General features: G+C 43.2%; 1 protein-coding gene across 8 annotated transcripts in view; it reads right to left on the reverse strand.

The window, feature by feature from the left end:
- The window catches only part of Tln2 (talin 2), a 416,961-nt gene that overhangs the window by 156,453 nt on the left and 238,355 nt on the right, over window positions 1–22,153 (reverse strand). For all 8 annotated transcript variants that reach the window (NM_001081242.2, XM_011242813.3, XM_011242812.3 and 5 more), the window contains 7 exons: window positions 21,917–22,014; window positions 20,038–20,167; window positions 18,915–19,067; window positions 15,033–15,175; window positions 13,020–13,147; window positions 3,270–3,333; window positions 2,191–2,295 (listed from right to left, as the gene is read on the reverse strand). In NM_001081242.2, coding sequence (NP_001074711.2) covers window positions 2,191–2,295; window positions 3,270–3,333; window positions 13,020–13,147; window positions 15,033–15,175; window positions 18,915–19,067; window positions 20,038–20,167; window positions 21,917–22,014 — 821 coding nt within the window. The remainder of the gene's footprint in view (window positions 1–2,190; window positions 2,296–3,269; window positions 3,334–13,019; window positions 13,148–15,032; window positions 15,176–18,914; window positions 19,068–20,037; window positions 20,168–21,916; window positions 22,015–22,153) is intronic.

Consider the following 22,153-nt stretch of genomic DNA (forward strand, 5'->3'; position numbering starts at 1 on the left):
CATGGAGGGACCCATGGCTCCAGTGGCATATGTAGCAGAGGATGGCATTGTTGGACATCAATGGGAGGAAAGGCCCTTGTCCTGAGAAGGCTTGATGCCCCCAGTGTAGGGGAATGCCAGGACAGGGAAGTGGGAGTGGGTGGATTGGTGAGCTGGGGGAGGAGGGATGGGATAGGGGGTTTTCAGAGGGGAAATCAGGAAAGGGGATAATATTTGAAAATATCCAATAATAATGATAAAAGAAACACAAATGGAGTTTGTCCTAGTGAAAGGCTGGAAAGAACTCCAATTTCCAATAACAGAAGACTTTATATAAACAAACTATGGCACATCCAAAAATATTTCAATGCTTAAAAATCATTTTGTAGGGGCAGAAGAGATGTCTCCGTGGCTAACAGCATTTACTGCTCTTGCAGAAGAAACAAACTTTGGTTCCCAGCACCTATTTGATAAGCAATAGCTTCAGTTCCAAGAAATCTGAGAAATTTTGACACCCTCATCTGTCTTCCAAAGGTACTTCATGACCAGGCCCACTCCACATGCGGACACACACACACACACACACACACACACACACCAATAAAATAAAATAAAATAAAATAAAAATTTTAAAAAGCTACCCACTCCCACAAACAAATTGTAAAATACAAATGTTGTAGTAAAATCGATTTCGTGGAACTAAATTATCCATAATACATAAAATAAAAACTACAGGATACATGAATTTAAACAACAACAACAACAACAACAACAGAAATTGTACATATAATAGAACCAGAGTCTCATGTATCACATAACTCCTCATCTCCCTTCCTTTCCCAAGTGTTGGGATTACAGCCAACATACCTGGCTCATGAAAGGAAAACTTTAAAAGTTATGTTGCATGAAAAGATGCTGGGAATGATTGTCTCATGTGATCTGTACTATTTTCCTTATTGCTAAAATTTTACTTAGGATAGCTATGCTTTTAGTACTGTCAGGAAGAAAAACTTTCCAAGTGGTATGTGCTGAAATACATATGTCTACACAGCTGTCACCAGTAACATTGGTGTCCCATGAAGAATGCATGTTTTGGAGTGTATACCCACACCTGACACTGACATTTGTGCTTGCACTTAAAGCAGTCTGATGATGCTCACTAAAACAAGTACCATTCACAGACCTCAGACTCCACAAGAGTCTGTCATCGTATTTTCCCTCTGTAAATGAAGACACTATAAACTTGCTTAAGGAAGACATTTGGCAAATGGCAAAACCACAATGGGAACAAATGTCTAAGCTTAAACACATCTTTAGCATGGGGCGGCAGGGGGTGGGGGTGGCCTAGTATTCAGGAAACAGATGAAGATCTCTTCAAGTTTGAGGTCAGCCAGGGCTATATATTAAGACTGTCTCAAAATAGATGATAAATGATAGATAGGTAAATAGATAGGTAGGTAGGTAGGTAGGTAGGTAGATAGATAGATGGATAGATAGATAGATGGATGGATGGATGGATGGATGGATGGATGGACGGACGGACGGACGGACGGACGGACAGACAGACAGACAGATAGATGGATGAATGCATGGGTGGATACAGACAGAGTTGAACAGGTAGACAGACAGACAGACAGACAGACAGACAGATAGATGGATGGATGCATGGGTGGATACAGACAGACAGAGTTGAACAGGTAGAGAGATGAATAGACCTGGTTTCCTCACAAGAGGAGGACACAGTGGTATCAGAACATGTGTACTGAACGGGAGAGAACAAAGTTCTCTATGACCCTCAAGCCCTCAAAAGACACTGAAAAGAGTTCAGTTCTTTTTAACAAAAGGTCAGTTTCAGGACTAAGAAAAATTAAGTATAACATATATGACATGGATTCAATCTTTTTGTCAGGGGTCAACCATGATCACTTATTTTAGAAGACACTAGAGCTCTGAGGTGACCTCTAGGAATGTCAGAACAGCAGCAGTCAGACTGTTCCTTTGGGACACAAGCAAGATGGAGCTGACCAGAGGCTCACAGGAGCAGCCGGGCTCACTCACTAGCCTGGTGCTCATGCCCTGAATTCACTTGCTGCAGTTAGATTTAAGTCACAACTGGCCAGATGCTGCATCTGTCAGTGCTAAGTTGAGCTTCTTTACTGAAGAGAGCAGGGAAGGTCCAGGTAAACCCTGGTTCCACCCTGGCCAACTCACCTTCACTAGGAAAAAGGACACCCCATATGTCCGGAGGGACCGGGCGAGTTTGACGTACTTCACCTTGGCTTCTATTTCACTCATCTCTCCACAGTTTTTATGTTCCTGCAAAAGCAACAATGAGGGTGGGGGTGGGGATCTGTTACTGTAGCCTGCCATTAGGGGAACATAGTGGGGTGGGGGGTGGGGGTCCTGAGAGGTGAGGTATGCAGGGACCAATAGTGAGTGACATTTCTGCATGTGGTCTCTCCTGTCCCATGACACAGGTTTGTTCTGATTAAGGACTAGAGCATGTCAGAAGTTCAAGTAGCTCCCAGCTGAGTGCAAGGATCCAGGCCCATTTGCAGCATGCCAGGAGGACCCAACATCCCAAAGAGCTCAGGGTTCATATTTTAAACAACAGCAAGAAAGATGTCCCTCTAAGGACAGGTAGGGGTCCTTCTAACATAGATTCAGAATATATCTTTTTCATCAAGCAAAGCATATACATTTCTGAACATCAAAGTACTTGGAAATGATAATGAATAAAAATATTTTATACACACACAATTTATATTATACTTTCTATTTCCATTTCAAAAATCAAAGAAGATTGAGGATTTGCATTCACTAGAGTGTTTCAAAGTCACATGGACGGCTCGATTTTTCTTGGCGACTGTCTAGGACAGACAAGCCACTGACTTTAAAAATAATCCAAGGTTTTCAAAAGGCACAAGCTCCCCAATTCTAGCTTCAAAAACCAAATCTCAGGACAAAGGGGCTCTTTGTGTCTTCCCCAGTGCAGCTTGATGGCCAATCACCTTGCTTCCAGGCTATGAGAATAATACCTTTGAAAATAAATGTATGCACATTTTTTTTTTCTCAGAAGAGCTAAGTAACCTTTATCAAGAAAGTACAATTTAAGATAATAAATCTTCTCAGAGTAGAGCTGTCCGTTCCCATCCTCTTTGAGTCAGAGATCAGTCATTATAGAAGCGGATATGCACAGGGGACAACACTCCATGTATGGGATGCTCCTCGTCAGAACAGATGAGCACCGAGGGGAAGGGGAATAGCGTGTTTCTGTGCATTTCCAGTACCTGAAATATTCGCTTCTCGGCTCCTCTCTGCTTGATGTACTCTTTTGGCAGGAACTCCTTTAGACTGAGAAAGAGAGGGGACAGGAGAGACAGCATTTATCACAGTCTGTGTCAGGAAGCGGACACTTAGTAAAACTCTCAGTTAAATCACCAACACACCTATAATTTTATGGCACAATTAATATAACTGTGTGTAGGGCGCACTTAAAGTAAAAGACGGATGTGACCAAAAAGAGAGTGAACAAAAAAAAGGTATTTGAAGGAGGAAGGTCCAGCGTACACTGTCAAGTAAAAGACAAACAAGGCCAACATATATCGTGTGTGTCCTTTAGCAAGGCAAAGGAGAGTATTTTTACTGTGAAAACATTTTCTTTTATTTAAAAAAATGTGAACAGCTTAATATTTTTAAGAAATCAAGGGAGGCTAATTCTAAAAATGAAAACTGTTTTCCGCGGGAAGAGGAGGGAAAACAAGAATGGACCAGACAAAACCACATTGTTCAACATACATTGTACTAGGGCTTTTCACTGTGGAACTCACAAAGAAATACCTAAAAAAATCTAAAGCAAGCTATCATAAACATAACAATATGTCATGTTGACACTATTGCTACAAGAAAAATAATGTTTCCAAATGATCTTGGAAAACAGTCCTTTGATGGTACATCGTAGTGAGATAAACCTCAGATAAAATGGACAAATGACATGTGAATCAAAATATTGACTGTAATATTAAATGTATCATTTATCTATTATCATTCCATATGCTGCTATAATTGCAGTGCATGTACGTGATGTGTGTGTGGGCACACACGTCACAGTGAATGGGTGGAGGTGTCTGTTTTCGCCTTCTCCTTTTGCATGGGCTAGGAAATGACTTTCTGACCAGGGCTCTAAGAGGAAATGATCCCACTCGAAATGCCACCTAAAGTCACACTGCCAGCTCCAGCTCGCTCACTCATGGGTTCCAGAGACACTGACATAGCCACTGCACACCTGACACCTTCAAGTCACCCTTTAGCCTCCAGGTACCCTGTGAGACCAGAATTTCAAGGCTTGCAGAGGAGGGGGATGAAGCCACACATCACACAGTAAGGGGGACCACAGTGTCAGGTGGTTTATTTTTTTTAAAAGCTCAGAAGCTGCAGGAATCAGAAAAGAGATTTGGAAGAAAACCAGATCTGGACTCAAACACAGATGTTCACCGAAACTTCATTTTCCTTCCTTTTAAGGGTAAGCAGCAATTTTACTTTTATTGTTTATATTTGAAGGTATATAATATTTTTGATAGACAGACATATTGGAAGAATTATTATAGTCAAGCAAACTAGCATCTCTTTCATCTCCCAGTAGTAGTGTGAGCAAATTTCTATTAGACAATATTTACTAAGGTCCTTGTGAGGGACATTTGCTCTTAAGTCATTTGTCCAAAGAACTGAACCTCTGCCCAGTGACCACTATCCTACCTCCCACTTCTCCATACCCACCCTGGAAACCATCTTCCTACCGTCTCTATCTGCTTTCTTGATATTCATTCATTCATTCATTCATTCATTCACTCATTTACTCATTCTTTCCTTCTCCCTCTCCCTCTCTTCCCCTCCCTTCCTTCCTCCCTCTCAACTAAGGTTCAAACCCAGGCCCTGCACATGGTAGGCAGATGTTCTGTCAACAAGTTACATTTCCTTCCTCCAGATGCTGTATTCTCTGTCTTGCTTGTTTCATTTACATCTTTTTAGGTTCCTCTGTGTTATCAAACAGGTAGATTCACCTTAAAGGCTGATTACGATTTTGTTGTACATATAATAAAACCCCATTTTCTTAAGTAATATTGAAGCTGCCTGAACTAGCAATTGCAACAATCTCCTGGTGTGGTTAGACATGGGAAGCTCTAGGGGAGCTGCTATTGCTGGGGCAAATGCTAACTGTCTTCATATGCCCTAGAATTGCCACCAATGAGGCAATTGCCACCTCCAGACTGGACTTACCACCTGAAGACCAAAGAGGACTGTTACTGCTTACATTAACCGACGAGAATGTGCCCAGTTAAAGTATCCACCAGGCAGAGGTTACAGGGGTGGAGGAGTGGCAGACATGCGGTAGTGACAATGCCACCAAAGGACACTGGGAGTCAAGTTTTGCTTTCACCTCTGTTTTAATGCTGACTCAGCAAATAATCACACCCCCATCTCTAGCTGGTATTCTAGAGCTTCTCTGAGTGTGGTCTCTGGACCAGCATCATCAGCATTAACCAGTACCCTGCTAGAAACATCAATGTTCGGCTTTGCCCAGACCTGCTTAAAAGGCCCAATGGAGAGCTCAGTGGCATATGCCAGCACGCCCTGGTTCTGAGAGAGACAGAGGAACCACAAGCTGTGGTCAAGAAGCTCAAATTACAAACCAGAAGGACTTGGACTTGACTCCAGGTTCCAAGATCACAATGTCTGTGTGACTGAGAGTCCTGGGTAAGCTCTGGTGGTTTGCGGAATGGCCATGGCTTGAAGGAAGTCCTGGATGACTGGGAATGCCTGGAGTGGTCACAAAAAGTGACTGTCCTAAGATGAGGATGAGGAAGACACACAGCCCATCCACAACGTGATAGCCTGGCTCATTTACAAAGAGCAGGAAGTTGTGTCTCATAGTTCTTCAGCCCAGGGTGTGTGACGTCAAGGTGATTTTATATTCAGTCATCTGGGGAGGGCTGCCCCCTTCAGAGTGGAGGGACAATGAGTCTTTACCCAGGTGATAAAAACACTATCAAATACTTCATCTTTATAAGGGCCCTGATTGTATCCTGAGGCCACATATGCATGGCCCTAATGGCAGCATGGCATCTTAAAGACCACCCTTGCTAAGTTCAGTACATGGGCAATTAATCCCTTAAGTGTGGAAGGGATCCATTGATCATTGCAGCCAGGAAGAAGCACAGGCACTGGGCCTTAAGATCTAGGCCACTGTCGGTATTGTTCTGTGGTCCCAAACTAGTCCAAACACCCTTTAAAAGCAGCCCAGGCCAGTGCCCTGGAACTTGTGGCAATACAGATCATGCTGGTTTGCTGTGATCCTGAGTTTGGAAATCATCAGGCAGATAAATAGGGCCCCTAGCAGGCTGGGCCAGGAACAAACAGCATTAAACCATCATTTAAACCACCCTGGCAGGAGAGCTCTGAGCTGTGAGATTCACAGAACAGGAATTACAAAACATCAACCCAACAAACAGAAACAAGGAAACACTGGAGCAGACAAGTGTCTCTTCCTGCATTTTACTTTCAACGTAGTGAGGCAGAGAGCAAGGCAGAGCTGAAGAAGAGCCTAGGTTGAAAGGCCACCTTCCTGGTTAGTTTGGAAACACAGATTCTAGCCAAAGATTCTACAAAAGCACACCAGCTCTGAAGGGGGAAGTACTATTTGAACTGCTGACAGTTTTAAAACTGACTCGAGGCCTCCTACTGTGCCGAGAGCTTTGCTTGTTGACAGTAGAATTATCTAGAGTTTGTGGGGGAAAATGTCCAAGTACACTCCGAATTCTTTCAGAGCACAGATTCATGTCTTGGGTTGCTTTGTTTTCTCAGTAAATACTTGCCTGGAACGGCCACACAGGGAACAGAGGCTGGCCAGAAAGCATGAATCTGAGGCTTCCTTTGCCTCTTACCTACCTGCCCACCCTTCCCTCCACCAACGGGCACTACCTTCACACAGATGCAGAGACCCTTTTTGCCTGGCATGAACACCTTGTTTCACCTTTGCCAACTGTGAGTACGCCAGGCTCCCATCTCAAAGCCGGACTACTGCAACTATGTTTTGAAAAGTGATGTTAATTGTGGAATCTATACCCTCACCATGAAGAGGTCCGTGTTAATGGTACCACGTTTGCTTTGTTGTGTGTGTCTGTGTGTGCCACTGTGGCACATGCACATGGATGTCCCACTCTACCATCCTCTACTTTATTCTGCTGATAACAAGCCTGAGCTAGACTGACAGACAGCAGGTTCCCGGGTATCCTCCTGCCTCTGTTCCCTGCCTCTAACACTGCTCTTGGTTATTGGCTAGGGTGGCCACATGGTGAACTCAGGTCCTTGTGTTGTACAGCAAGCATCCTTAACCACTGAGCCATCTCTTTTTTAAGACAGGGTCTCATGTAGCCCAAAGCTCACTAGGTAGCTAAGAGTGACCTTGGACTTCTAATCTTCCCGCCTCAACCTTCTGAGTCATGGGTTTGCAGGCATGTGCCATCAAATCTGGTTCCTTTTCGGTATTTCTAACAGTAGCTACTTTCTTGGCATTTGTTCTCACGAATATTTTATCATAGTCTTATGCCTTCATGTATCTATGAATAATAATTCATCCGGTCTCTCTTTGTGGATGTAGTCTTAAACATAAAGAAGCATATTTTGGGATGCCCTGTTTCCTCTGAAAAGTCACTTGTATTTTCATACATTCTGAAATGTGATACCTTGTGGCTTTTTCAACTTTCAGGATTGCTTGAGGTAGGAGAGATGGCTGAGTAGTCAAGGCACTTTCTGCTCTTGTGGAGGACTGGGGGGGATGTCAATTCCCAGCATCTAAATAACAGCTCTCAGTTTATATGTGTGTGTATGTATGTATGTATGTATGTATGTGTATATATATATATATATATATATATATATATATATATATATATAAACACATATACATATATGTATGTGTATACACACACACACACATATGTAAAACATCCACACACAAAATAAAAACAACTACATTGTGAAAAAGCATTTGCTTGTGGACTCAAACAAATGAGAATGGCCTTGAGTCCCAACCCCCTGCCTCCACCTCTCAGGGTCTGGGATTAGAGGTGAATATCAGGGCTTTGTGTAGGCTAAGCAAGCATCCTGCCAATTGAGCTAAGCCCTCTGCTCTCCATATTTTTTAATTTTGCCATGCTGAGAACTGAACCCAGACTCTTACACATAGGCATCCCCTCAATAATTTGATTATGAACAACTTCAAACACACGAATATACTGAATAGACTTATGTAGTGAACTCTTTACACTCATAGAGCATGACCTCCATTCAAGTCACACCTACGACAGATGACCTAAGGTCTCAAGTTTACCAGTAACTCTCACCAACACAAAAGGCCTAGGGAAGGCTTTTATTCGACACCCCTTAATATTTTCCTCAGGCTTTCGAGGGTCATGAAGGGAGTCCTTGTTACAATGTTTCACATTGCTGCTGATTTCTGAGTTCTTTAGACTGACATGTACCATGTCAGTTTCTCTCAGCAGCATCACTTCCTGTACCAGACTCTACCCATCTTTCTAGAAACAGTTTCTGCTCAGTATTTGAATAGCCCACCCAGCAATTAACGTAATAGAGATGGCTCAGTGTGTAAAGGCACTTAGGGCTCTACTGTGGGACCTGCAGCTCAGATTGAAGCACAAACATCAAATGGCTGGCAAAATCCCGTGACCTCAACTCCAAGAGAACTGATACCTTCCTCTAGTCTCTCTCCTACTCACACATGCACCAACACATGCACAGACATATAAATACTAAAGACAAGCTTAAAGAAACATACAAACTAGACCTAAGAAATCTGCTAAGAATTAGGATGTGGTATCTCCCTTTTGTCTTCCCTACACTAGTGCAGCCTCACACACATGAAGGTATTCAGTGAATTAAAGAATAATGCTGATGTTTTTAAAGATTTGTTTATTTACCAAATGGTCAGCTAGGAAGAACATGCATACATGTGGCAATATATGGACGGAGCAAGCTATATTTAGGAATATATATGTATGTATACATATATAGTAGTAACAAGTAACGAAAAAAAGAGGTTATGAATTTGCAAGTGAACAAGGATGTATATGGGAAGGTTTGGAGGAAGGGAAAGAGGGATAGAAATTAATTATATTATAATCTCATTTTTTAAATTAAAAAATCTATTTTTTTAAAAAAAGCACTGATTCATTTTTATTCTGTATGTATGAACATTAGCTTGTGTGTGTGCATGTGCGCCATGTGCATATAGTGCCTGTTGGGACTGGAGTTACAGATGGTTGTGGGTGCTGGGAACTGAAGCCAGATCCTCTGTAAGAGCAGCCAAAGTGCTCTTAACTGCTGAATGGTCTCTCCAGCCCCATGCATGGCATATTGTCTATGATCATTTTCTAAGCACAGAAAAGCCTAAAGCCATTCTAAGATTCTTAGCTGTTATGTGGTAGTTTCCTCATCCTCTGATACAATGTTCCTTCCTGGGGTTCTTTGTGTGTGACATAGGGAAGTCTAGCGTGGAGATGAAGCTTATCAAACTCAAACGGGGAGACCTGGGTTTCCTCTGGTTCCAGCTCTGTCTCTCTCTGGCACTTACTACCCCATCTTCAGAGTAGATGTCCCATTGAGTAGTCTTTCTTTTCCTGAAAGTATAAAGGTCTTTTTGTTTCTGATGCTTACTTTTTCTTTTAATTTAAAATTGTGTGTGCACCCACACACACACAGGAACATGTATGCCACAACACATGCAGAGGTCAGAGAACAACTGCAGAGTCCGCTCTCTCTTTCACTGTTGCATGGACTCTGATGACTGAATTCAGGTGCCAAGCTTGTGTGGACAGTGTCTTTAGTCACTTTGTCATCTTGCCAGCCTGTTTTCTTTCTTCTCTCCTTTCCTTTCCTCCCCCACCCTCCCGAGACAGGATCTTGCTATGTAATATAGGCCTGCCTAAAACTTGCTAAGTAGCACAGACTGGCCTCCAGCTTGAGGGATCATCCTGAGTGCTGGGATCCCAGGCATGTACCACCGTGCCTGGGCACTGGTTTCTGTTTTTCAAAATGAGTATCTTCATTAGTGTGGTACTGAGTCTAGAAATCACTTGAAAAGCTAGAAGAGAGTTAGGAGATATTTTTATTAAAATGTCCCAACTGTGTTGATATGATACACAAATGCTAAAAAAATTTTTTAAAAATTATATTAAATACACTCATTGTGCACACTCCTTCACGCCATGTTCACCTAATTACACGGCTGATATTCCCAAGGGTTCTCTTCAGCCTGGCCCTCTTACAAGTTCAACTTTCCCATTGTTAAGTTTGTACATTCTTAATTGTTTGGGTGGATAGTAGAGATCACAGCTATACGCAAACACACACACAGAGACACACAGAGACACACAGAGACACACAGACACACACACACACACACACACACACACACACACAGTTTCCCTATCCCAGATCTAGCCAGTCACCAGGGACAACGTAGGTAAAAACAACATCCAACATTCAATGTATAAATCAGCAGTGTGGCCCTGCAGGTTTGTTTTAATTAAGAAGGGTCTCACCTCCTAAGGATTTTCACCAATACAGTAGGAACAAGAACATGTACAATTAAGTAGCTACAGTAAATGAGAAAGCTTCATTACCTAGACTAGATCTGGTCTAATTAAAAACTAAATCAAATGCAAGAGGAGAGATAATTGCTACTAGGCATAATGAGCTTATTTTAATTTAGAATCAGAGCAAGGGGACACGAACCACTGAAAGGTGCCGGATTCATCTTGGGAAAGGAGAGTCTGAAGCGATACACCTTACGTCAGCTGTCAGATGGTCAGATGGCCCAGGAAAGACGATTTGGTTGGTGTGAGTATTCGGCTTACAATGAGACCAGACTGCAGTGACATTTGTCAGACCAAAGCCAGAATAATTGCTGGACACGTGGCCAGCAGCAAAGGAAAGGAACACCCATCACAATCCAGGTGACATAACACAATATCACGAAGGCCAAAGGAGTGTGTGTGTGTGTGTACATGTGTGCATATTTATGGTCCTGTTTGTTTGTATATGTCTGTGGGAGACAGAGGTTCCTGTTGGAAGTCTGCCTCTATCTCTCTCCACCTTAGTGTTTGAGATAAAGTCCCTCACATATTCACATACTGATTTACATAACAGGCTGGTTAGTGAGCTCCAGGAATCCTCCTGTCCCCACCTTCCCATGTAGGCTTATAGGTTTTTATTTTTGTTTTTCAGCATAGGTGCTGAACTCCAAACTCCGGTCCTCATGTTTGTGTGGCAAGTACCTTAACCTCTGAGCATCTCCCAGCCCTGGTTGAAGAAAATTCCTGAAATTAATGCATTTCTCCTCTGCTAACTCCTTTTCACATACAGTGAAGACGGGACCGGGAGAATTAGCTGCCCGACACTGACAAAGGGTCGCATGAGATGACCAGGATGGCACTGGGCTCTCCTAGGCTTCTGGTTAGATCTCTTCCCACCAGGCTCATGCACAGTTAGTTGCAGGTAGGAAAACCTAAAACCAAGTATTTTCCTTACAGTGTCCTGGTCTCACTAAGCTGCCCCCGACTTTCTCTAATTCATTGGCAGTCACTGTAGAGCAAAGGTAAGCCGAGAGATGGGACGAGTGTGAGGTTTGAATGTGTGAACGTAAAATCCATGAGAACCCAAGCCTTCAGCAAGGCTTCAGCAAGGCATGTGGTGTCACAGAACAGAAAGGCCGATTTCCCCAGGTTCTTGCAGAAGGAAGCCAGTCCAGCGTGGAGAAATGGGCCCAGAGGAGCACTTGGCCAGATAACTCATCTGGGAAACACTGAATATAGTAACAGGAACTGCTCAAGGCCACCTCAGACTCAAGGTCGCTGAATGTATATCATAGCATAAAGCATCATATTGCAAAAGCCCCCGGGGTTTCATTAACTCAACCTAGTACTGTAGTGTCTTGCCTTTAACAGCTCAGTTTGGACTACATAGCGGGTTGTACTGTCTGACATTGCCTGAGCTCAGGAGAAAAGCTGGGTTTTCTTTCTCAAGGGCACAGGCTGCTTCAACTGCAGTGAATGTAAAGGGCCAGAGAAGGGCTTGCCTTACCCTCTCCTTCAAGCCACCTCAGCACTACTGATGACCCACTGAGGACATCTTGACATGGGTGAATCCTCCATCCTCTGACAGGATTCACATACTGTTCCCACTTCCCAACTCCCTCGGGTCACACTCTAAGTGACAATGGGACACTGATGAGACTCGGAGATTTTTACCCTCATAAATGGAAACAGAGGGGGAAGGAGAGAGAAGACAACAGATATAAAACATCACCAGAGAAAGCAATACATAAAGCCCCTAGGGAAGTCTAGACCCAGGGCAAGGGAAAGGCACTGCCCCCTCCCCCAGGGAAGCAGCAGCCTGCTCAGCAGGGTATTCCTAAGAAAGGGAAGCCAAAGACCCACATTCTACAGTCACAGTGCAGCTGCAGGCTCAGCTTCTTACGGAGACACCAGAGAATAGAGCTAGGGAAAAGAAACCACCTCATCAGTCTAGGAAAGAGAATCAAGGACCTAAGGGGAAACAAGGCTACAGTTCTGCGAGTGCACACTGTGACTCCCGAAGCAACTAAGAACTCTTGAAATTCTAATAAAGAATTCAAAACTTGGCGATGAGATAGCTTAGCCTATCCAGCGTGAGGGCCCAACATTTAAAACAAGCCAGATGTGGGAACCAACTGGCCAAGTATGGTAGACTCCAGCAAAGAATCGTCTACCATGGGAATGAAGAACCAATCAAGTTGACAGCCACCATTCTGTATTTTTACGTCTCTTACTTTACCAACAACAGTCTGCATTTGGGGTTCTAAACTCAGTTAAGAGACTGTCAACATTCTCACAAGCAATTGGAACAAGGAGGGGCCTCTCGGGTTCCTCCTCAAAAATAAAGAGAAGAAAAGAGGGGGAAGGAGAAGGGGGTGGGACACTTACTCTAAGAATCCAGGCTTGTGTTTGTGTTCCACGTGAGGTCCAAACTGTATCTGGGCTTGGAACCCACCAAACTCACAGGCCTTCTCGAAGGAGACAGGGTGAGAGCCATTCAGGATGTCATCCCGAGCCTGAAACACAAGAAGGAAGTTCAGGGGCCAGAACCCATTGCACTTCTCCTGAGTTACATGCTCCTGACTCAGAGGACAGATACTGTAGATGAGGAGGGCATGGTGAATGTTGGGGGGAGGTAGAATCAAGGCTAAAAGAAAACAAGCTTTTGGATTCTCCTCCTAAAGTGGGCAACAGCTGTAGGGCATTAGCACTACAGTCACCAATTCTCAAATGACACAAAAAAAATAAACCCTACTGAACATGTTGGAAGGCAGCTGAGACTATGAAAAATGAAGAAAGGACCAGACAATGGAAATCCTTTGAAATGATTGGATTCATATGGGTTGACTTAGAAACATGATTTGCTCCACCTGAGCCTAAGTCATAAGGCTAGCAAGAAACATATCCACAAAGAGGCAAAACCATCACAATCATCCAAGGAGAGAGACAGACCGTGTATTCCCTCACTCAGACAGGAGTGCTGCCTGGGGCCATGTAGGGAGGGCCAGCATTGAAGGATTTTACAATGGGTGCTTGCTACATTGCTCCTCTTTCCTGAAACATGGGGCTGTTGGCATTTATCACTTGGGTTTCTGTCTTCCTTTGCTCTAGCTACATGACCCAGAACCCTCTGAGATGTGTACTCTCCGCTATCACTCTGGGCTCTAAATGTGTAAGTCTCTTCTAATTACCCTGCTAGCTGCCTTCCTTTCTGCCTTCCAGCCTCATTCACTATTATCATCTCTTCTGCAGGAGTCAGCAAATAGTATCTCAGACCTTCAGTGGTCTGTATTGTTGTAACTCGGTGTGTTGCAACCAGCCATTCTGTCAGTTAAATTCAAGAGTAGACACAGTAAACAGACAAACAAGAATGCAACGGGTAAGGGAATTTGCCAATTTAAAATACCCATGTAAATGAATTTCTTACTTTCAATACAGGTGGAAGGTAGAGATGCAGCTTATAAACCCTGCATTATCTCTAATCTCAAGTAGGTAACAGCAAGGACAGAAGGAATTTGAGGTGGGACGAAATTCTAAAGAAACACGGGTGACATTTTCCTCCAGTCAAAAGAATCACTCGGACAACCAAGGGCAAAGCCCATACCATATGCTAGGAGATCGCAACTCAGGGGCTAAGGGATTTTCTAGCATAAACAATTAGTTAAGAGCAAAGACATTAAAAGGTGACTGGGAGGATAGCTTGAAGCTAATGAGAAGTACTGATTTTCTAGCCAATATTCCTTTGTATTCTAAGATGTCAGCTTGTGAAACGATGGCTGGTGAAATTAATACAACTGTCTCCCAAGGCCAGGAAGAGCACAGCCATGGCCACTGAGTCCCAATGCCTCAGAGAGGTCCAGTAAGGCCCAGCAGATCATACCCAATGCTAATCCCCAGAAGAGACTGAAGAAGGGCACCTTTGGACTCTAGATTCTTTCTGTTGTGTGGGAACCAGAAATGGACACTTACTTACAAGACCAGGCAGATGTCTTCTGAAGGTCACATAATAGTTACTTTTCTGCTACTGTGATAAAATACTATGACAAAGGCAACTGAACAAAGAAAGAGTTTACTTGGCTAATAGACTTTGGTTCCAGTCTTCCACTGATGTTAAGTGAAGCAACAGTCTCTTGAAGCAACTTATCACTTTACATCCACAGTCAAGAGCAGAGGTGTATGTTAGTTCCTAGCCTGCTTTCTCCTCTCTTATCCAATCAAGAATCTGCTGCCTAGGGAATAATGCCACTCACAGTTGGTGGGTCTTTCTACCTCAAGACATGCCCATAGGCCAATTTAAGCTAGATAACAACTTCTTGAGATGCCTTTCCCCAGATCCTGTCAGATTGACAATCAGGGCTAACCACCACATCCATCTGTCCCCTGATGACCTAAATACCATACCTGGACATAAAGCAAGTTCAACTGCACCGGGTCTCTCGAGTCCACATTCTGATCAGAGTAAAAGAACTTCCGTCGGAGCAACAATGTTTCATTTTCATCCACGCCTTGCTCTCTGAATGTCCGGCTGTGATCTAGCCAATTTACTGCAACATCAAACAGATGAGAGGACATTGTTTGCTACTCACTGCCATAGCTTGATGTGCAAACAGAGTTCTATAAATGCAGATGGTTGCTTATTGCTTCCTATAGAAGAACTACGCTCTTCAAGTTCTGTGATATGATTGACTCCCCCACCCCCATCATACTAAAATCCTACACAACAGAAAGGATCTAGAGTCCAGAGGTATTCTTCAGGCTGCAGTAGGAATTAGCACTGGGTATAATCTGCTGGGTTTCCAGCCCTCACTGGTCCCCTCTGGAGCTTCTTGAGTTGGGGGCCTAGTAGCCATCATTACCCTCTTCTTGGCCTTCGTGTCAAAGACCAGTTTTGACATGCAGGGTAAATGGAGGTGGGGCACAGAGTTGGAAACTAGGGACTGATATTGCTAGTAGGTGGAGGGGGCCAGTGCTGATGGCAGTTGGCAACTGGAGAAAAGAAAGAAGTGGAAGAAAATCTCGTTCTGTCTGTCTGTCTGTCTCTCTCTCTCTCTCCCTGAGTAGCTGAACCAAGACAAGCTCCAACAGCTTCACACATATGCATGTATGAATACATACATACATTCATACACACACACACACACACACACACACACACACACACACACAAATTTGGTGGATGGAGCAAACTCCAACGAATTGACTCCAACGACTTTATTTTTTCTCCCACAATTTATAGATCCCAGTAAAATCTTTCAAGTAGTATAGAAGTTACAATATGACTACATTCTATTTTTCTGTTAGTGAATTTTGTGAAAAAAAAGTATGTTCCCCAATACCTTTACATGAAAACCATTTTACATATCAGAGGTGAAGAAGACAAATTATTCCCAAGAATCCACATGCATTCGTAACTAAGCAACCAGCTATAGATTAACAAAGTGTGAGCAAGCAAGGTAATTTTCTCTTACTGGCAGGCTGCAATCTGTGGCTACAAAGAAAGGATCGATTGTTTTATTATTTACCTTAGGAAAAAAAAGTAGTCTTCGAAAAATCGTAAAAGAATCACAAACGTAAACTTTTACAGTCATTTCTATTTTAAATCCTCAGAATGCATATCTACTCCTCAGCAATTTTTATTAAACCATAGCATGAAGCTGAGAGCAAAAATGGGTATACGAAATCAATTATCACCTCAACCAGCCCATCTTTAGCAAAGTCAGCTAGTGCCGGTCTGACTGCCATTGCTCTTGTTCCCTGGCTTTAAAAAAATCCCTAGCTTAACTGTTACGAGTGTGTCTTTCTGAACTTCAAATTGTTCCCTAGGATTTTCTACATCAGAGCCACTAGCGAAAACATCTTAACCTGACTTCACTAACAATCTACATCTCCAAATTCTTTCTAAGGATGGTGGTCACTGCTGACAATCTACACTTCTAAGTTCTTTCCAAGGGTGCTGACTGAATGGTTGATCTGTTCCAGCAGCAATGCTTGAGAAAGATCCAGCATCATTATTGTGGGTGCCAGTGGTACTGCCCAGTGAGAGGCTAGAGGCCCCCTTAGAACTTCCATGTAATTCTTAGATTAAGAGGGATGTGAAGGCAACAAGCAGAACAAAGATTCCCAACAGCATGAAGTCCTCAGGACAGTAATCTTTGGTGCTCTGCCTCTCCAAGGCACACCCTCATTAGTATACTAACCAGTGGGCCACATTCTGTGAGTTCTAAAGCCCTTTGTTGTTCCTCCTGCATGGCCTTTGATGCCTTGGGAGGCAACTGTATTCATTTAACTGATCTTCGTTTCACAAGCTACTTGTATTGCTTTTGTACTAAGAAATCGAGCTTTTGGTTTGAACGAGTCTGAATTCTGGGTGCTGAGCTGGCTGTGGTTTGGGAGAAGGCTGTGGAAGCTTTGGCTGGTGGCGTCTCCCAGGAGGAAATGGGTTCTACAGTCTGGCCCTCCTTCCTGATGATGCTGAGGATGCAGGATGAGCATCCAGCCTCTTCTTGTCCCTTCATGCTGCCCCTGCCAAGATGGAACATATCCCTTGGAAGGCAAACCAGAGCAATCCCTTCCTTGAATAGCTGCTTTTCTTGCTTTTCTTGTGTTAGTTACATTTTATCTATCCATCCATCTATCTATCTATCTATCTATCTATCTATCTATCTATCTATCTATCTATCTATCTAATGTGTGTATGTTGCAGAAAAGGCTATGTTGTGTAGTGCAGGTAGGACACATGGGAATGGGTTGTCTCTTTGTACCACATGGGTCACAGGAATTGAACTCAGAGCATCAGGCTTGTTGGAAAGTGCCTTTACCCACTGAGCCATCTCACCTGTACTTAAAGATCTTGTCTGATCACAGCAACAAGACAAATATCTAACACTTTAAGAGTTTTCCTTGGAATCAAGTACTTACTTCAGTCTTATCTAGTGAAATGGTTTAAAGACAGTAGGCATAGCGAGTTTCTCTGCTCTCAGATAGAAAATAGGGAGAAAATTAAAGTCATGAGGTGGTGGTACAGAGACTCAAAACTAAAGGCTAGAGATGATATCTGTACCCATAGGCCAGCTTGACTCTGACATCATCCTAAGAATCCTGTCCTCACATTGTGGTGTATAGACATATACATCAGCCATTCCTCTGCTCACTCCCTGAAGCCCTCTGTGTCCTCCACACCTCACTGAGTCTCTGTTTCTCTCTGTCTCTCTCATGCACACACGTGCATGTGTATACACACACACACACACACACACACACACCATACTCACTGTGTTAAGTATTTATGACCAACCTCACCAAATGCTAAGCAACTCTGGCATAAGTAACCTGTCTGACAGACCTCCTCTCCCAGAGTCACCTGGGAGGGTACTGTGCACACATTAATAAATCCTTGAGATTTGTCTACTGAAGGCTTCTGGAAAGAAGTCTGTAACTGGAAATTTAATGAGGTAGAAAGAGAAGAGAGCAGAGGAGGACTCAGAGGAAATGGCAGGCCCTCCAAAGATCGATAAACATTATGAAAGTAATGATGTCATCCAGAGCTGCAGCAGGAACAGGGGGAGGGGGGCTGGAAGGGAAGGAGGCCAGGTGATGAACTAAGCCCCTCCCAGTGGACAGTGGGAAGCAAGGACCACAGAGCAGAGCTTTGGGGACATTTGATGTTATCTGCTACTTTTGTACACATTATCCATGTGGCTGTGGAAGTGACTTTCCTGTGACAGACCAATCTCACAATTTTAATCTCTAAGGAAATAATGGATCTAGGGAGTGGGTTATTAAAGACTACAAATATCACCCCCAAAGATAGCCAGAAACAACCTTTTGATGGAAGTTCTCTGCTGAAGGAGTGTTTATTAACACACACACACACACACACACACACACACACACACACACACACACACGAATTCTAAGGGGAAAGTAAGAACGATGGTGAAGGAGCTTGCTTAGTTAAGTGGATATGCTATCCAGCTGCATTTAGACCCGAAACAATAATTACATTTTTGCAAGACAGTAGGAAATTGTGAATACAATTTTTGTATTTGATATGAATGGATTCTTTTTTAGATGTCAAACATCATTATAGTCACTTTAAAAGCTGTTTACAAGTATTATCTTTTAGTGAGACAAATCAGAACATTTGCAGATTAAAAAAAACAAAACAAAACAAAAACAAGAAACAAACCAAAAAGCAGTTTTCAGTCATGTGTATGGTGGCGGTAGATCCAGGCTCCTAAGGACTGTGTACCTGGGCCACCAGTCTCCCCAACAGACACTCACAGTCATCATCTGTGTGCAGTTTGGCCTTCAGCTTCTCCATCTTCCTCTCATCTCGTAACAACGTCCTATCTTTTTTTAGTGTGCCTGTCCCTTCTTCTTTCTTTTCTTCAATGGTTTCTTGGATTAAAGAGTATTCTTCATAATTTGTTATTCCTAATAATGGAAATTTGGTTATATTTATACATGATTAAATCACTACCAACTTTTACTTAGGGCCAGGGGTACTGCAAAGGGTTCATGTTGGGAAAGCACAGGAGGGGCCCTTCCACACTTGAGGACCAGGAAGGTCACACACCTCACAGCTCCTGCATAAACACAAGCTCTTTAGGCTGGGAAACCAGATTCAAGGTATTAAGTACAATTTTCTCTACAAACACACTCATATATACCTCTCTCCTCTATTTTTCTCTCTGTCTCTGCCTCTCTGTCTCTTTCTCTGAGATCAAACCCAAAACATGAAGGAAACACCATCTCCCACTGAGCTTAATGGCTCCATTAAGTTTTATTTATTCATGTAGTTATTTATTTGGAGACATAGTCTTACAATGTAGTCCTGTCTGTACTGGTACTCATGATGGAGACCATGGTGGCCCTGGAATCACAGGAACCTGTCTGTCCCTGCCTCCTGCTTGCAGGGATTAAAGGTGTATAGTACACTGCTTAGCCCTCATTAATTTTTGAGAACCAAGCCGCGACTCTGACAATCAAGCAGCGTAGAGATGAACTGGGCCCTTCCAGGATGCGAATGCTAGGACAGCTAAGGTTCCTTTCAACACAGCAATTAAAGGGCACCCTATGGTAAGAGGCAGGGTTGGTCTCTGGAGAAAATGACAAGAAGCAACATGAAACAAATTTGTGATAGTCACACTGGTTGTTACCATGACAATTTAAGAGTGAGTGGCCATCAGTGGGGAAGGTGGAAATGATTAGAAAATCATTTCTATTGAGAAACTCTGCAAAGGGAAACAAAAGCTCTCAACCACAGCTTGGCGAGGCTCGGTGAGAAGTGTTATACCAAGACTGACAAACGGAGACACGGCAGAAATCTCTTGGGTGTGGGCAGAACTCGTGTGTTAAGACTGCAGGGGTGGGTGTAGCCAAGAGACAAGGCTGAGGGGCTCACCTATCCTGCTGCAGATCGTGACCAGGAGCTCCCCCACCGTCTTGGAGTCATCTACCATCACCGTCTTCACAGAGCCATCCAACATTCGGATTTTCTGAGGCCTCTGTTTCTTCTTGTACTCCAGAATGTCCTAGACATAAGCCCCACCCACCACATACTGTGTTGAAAAACACAACAGCATGGGACACTTCTCTTTGGAAATCAAGTCCAGAAGATGCCTATGTTTTCCTTTGTCCAAGATTTTTTTTTTTTGAAAGCCTTCCTAAGTACTCTTGGGGGTGCTGCTATATCTAGCACTCAGAATTCTGAGAGCTAAGTAATGGGTTTCAAATGGATTGAGGAAATCTCTTATAATGAAATTGTCCTCCAAGAAGGAATACGTGTATCTCACAATGACCAACACCTACTTTATCTAAAGTGAAGCTGGCTATGTGCTCCAGCAGCCGGGGAAAGAGCGACATAACAAGACAGAGGAGAGGGCGATACTTCAATGGAAATGAATCTAAAGTCATATTTGTCATCAGGAACATTTTTTTTTTTGCTACCCATACACACAAAATGATCATTTATTTTTAAAATGTTACTTCAGAATCTTTGCTGTATATATTTACTATATACGTAGTCTACAAAATGAAAGACATAAATAATATTACCAGAAAGCTTCATATTAAGTGCATATCCAAGCAGGAATAGTTTAACAAGACAGCAGTGAAATAGGATGGTGGAAAGATTAAAAAAAAAAAAAAGAATGAGGTTGGGGGTTACTTCAAAATAGCAGACCTCTTTTTCATTATACCTCGTAGAAGCTACAGATGGGAAGAAGTACCACAAATTAACGGTACCTTACACTCTTGCTTTTTGGAACCCTGGCCAATCTAAGAAGCCCACTTCATCAGGCACTGGAAACACCAGGATCTTGGGGGTCAAGGGAGACAAATGCTCCCCACCCTTTTCCTCATCATTTAAACCACAGAGGTAACTTTTGTTTCTGTGCTGAGAGTTAGCGAAGCTGCACTTCATTTCAAGCTTTGTCTTCACACACAAGGCCTGGGCAGTGCTAGGGCATCTCTGTATGCCCACATAGATTCAGTTTCTAGTGCAGCCCAGAGATACATCACATCTCCTCAAGGAAGATGACGTAGCTCATCTCACAACTGCTAATGCCCAATTTTGGCCTAGAAAGGCTGCTCAGTATGGAGACACAGCTCAGCAAGCTAACCATGAACCATTTCAACCCCTCTGTGGAATTTCAAGAACTTTAGATGGCTAGAATCTTCTCACCACCCAAACAGCCACACAGGTTCACTGCATTACTAACTATTAATTAGAAGCTCTTGGATTAGATGCTGCCTTGATGTGGGATTCCATAGGTAGCTCCCCAGCAGTGAAGCACAGAGAAAAATAGGACCAGTGAGCCAGCAAGGTGACTTGGTGGGCGAAGGTGCTTGGCACCAAGACTGTTTAGCTCTTCAGCCCCATATACTGCAAGGAGAGAACCAACTCTTGAAAGTTGTCTTCTGGCATCCTCATGCACACCATGAAATACAAACATCCACTCACAATGACACACGATAAAGAATTGTTATTTAAAAAAAATTTTTTTAAGATGGTGCTCAGGAGATGGCCTAGTGGTTAAGAGCACTATCTGTTCGTCCAGAAAACCCAGGTTTGACTCTCAGCACTCAGATGGTGGCCTATAATAGTCTGTAACTACAGCTTCAGGGGACCAAATGTCCTCTTCTGGACTCCATTGGTACCAAACAAGAAGGTATACACAGGCACACATGCAATCAAATCTCACACACACACACACACACACACACACACACACACACACACAGTTTAAAAAATGAAGACGAAAACAGGAGCAACAACATACCCCATTCCGCAACATGTAGTAATCCAGTGTCCGACCTGCTTCTAGCCAAATCCCTTTCCTTGGGTCTTCATCGGAGAGAAACAGCCCATAGTCAGAAGCTAGAAAACAGACAGACAGAAAAGAGGAGGCCAAGTGGCGACAAATCCATCACTGGACCAAGTGTACTGATACAGAAAGGAGGACGATACTGTCCATCACCTGCGAGACCTGCTTCTTACCCACAGCATAGCACCACAC

Source organism: Mus musculus, chromosome 9, assembly GCF_000001635.26.
Source record: "Mus musculus strain C57BL/6J chromosome 9, GRCm38.p6 C57BL/6J".
NCBI lineage: Eukaryota > Metazoa > Chordata > Mammalia > Rodentia > Muridae > Mus > Mus musculus.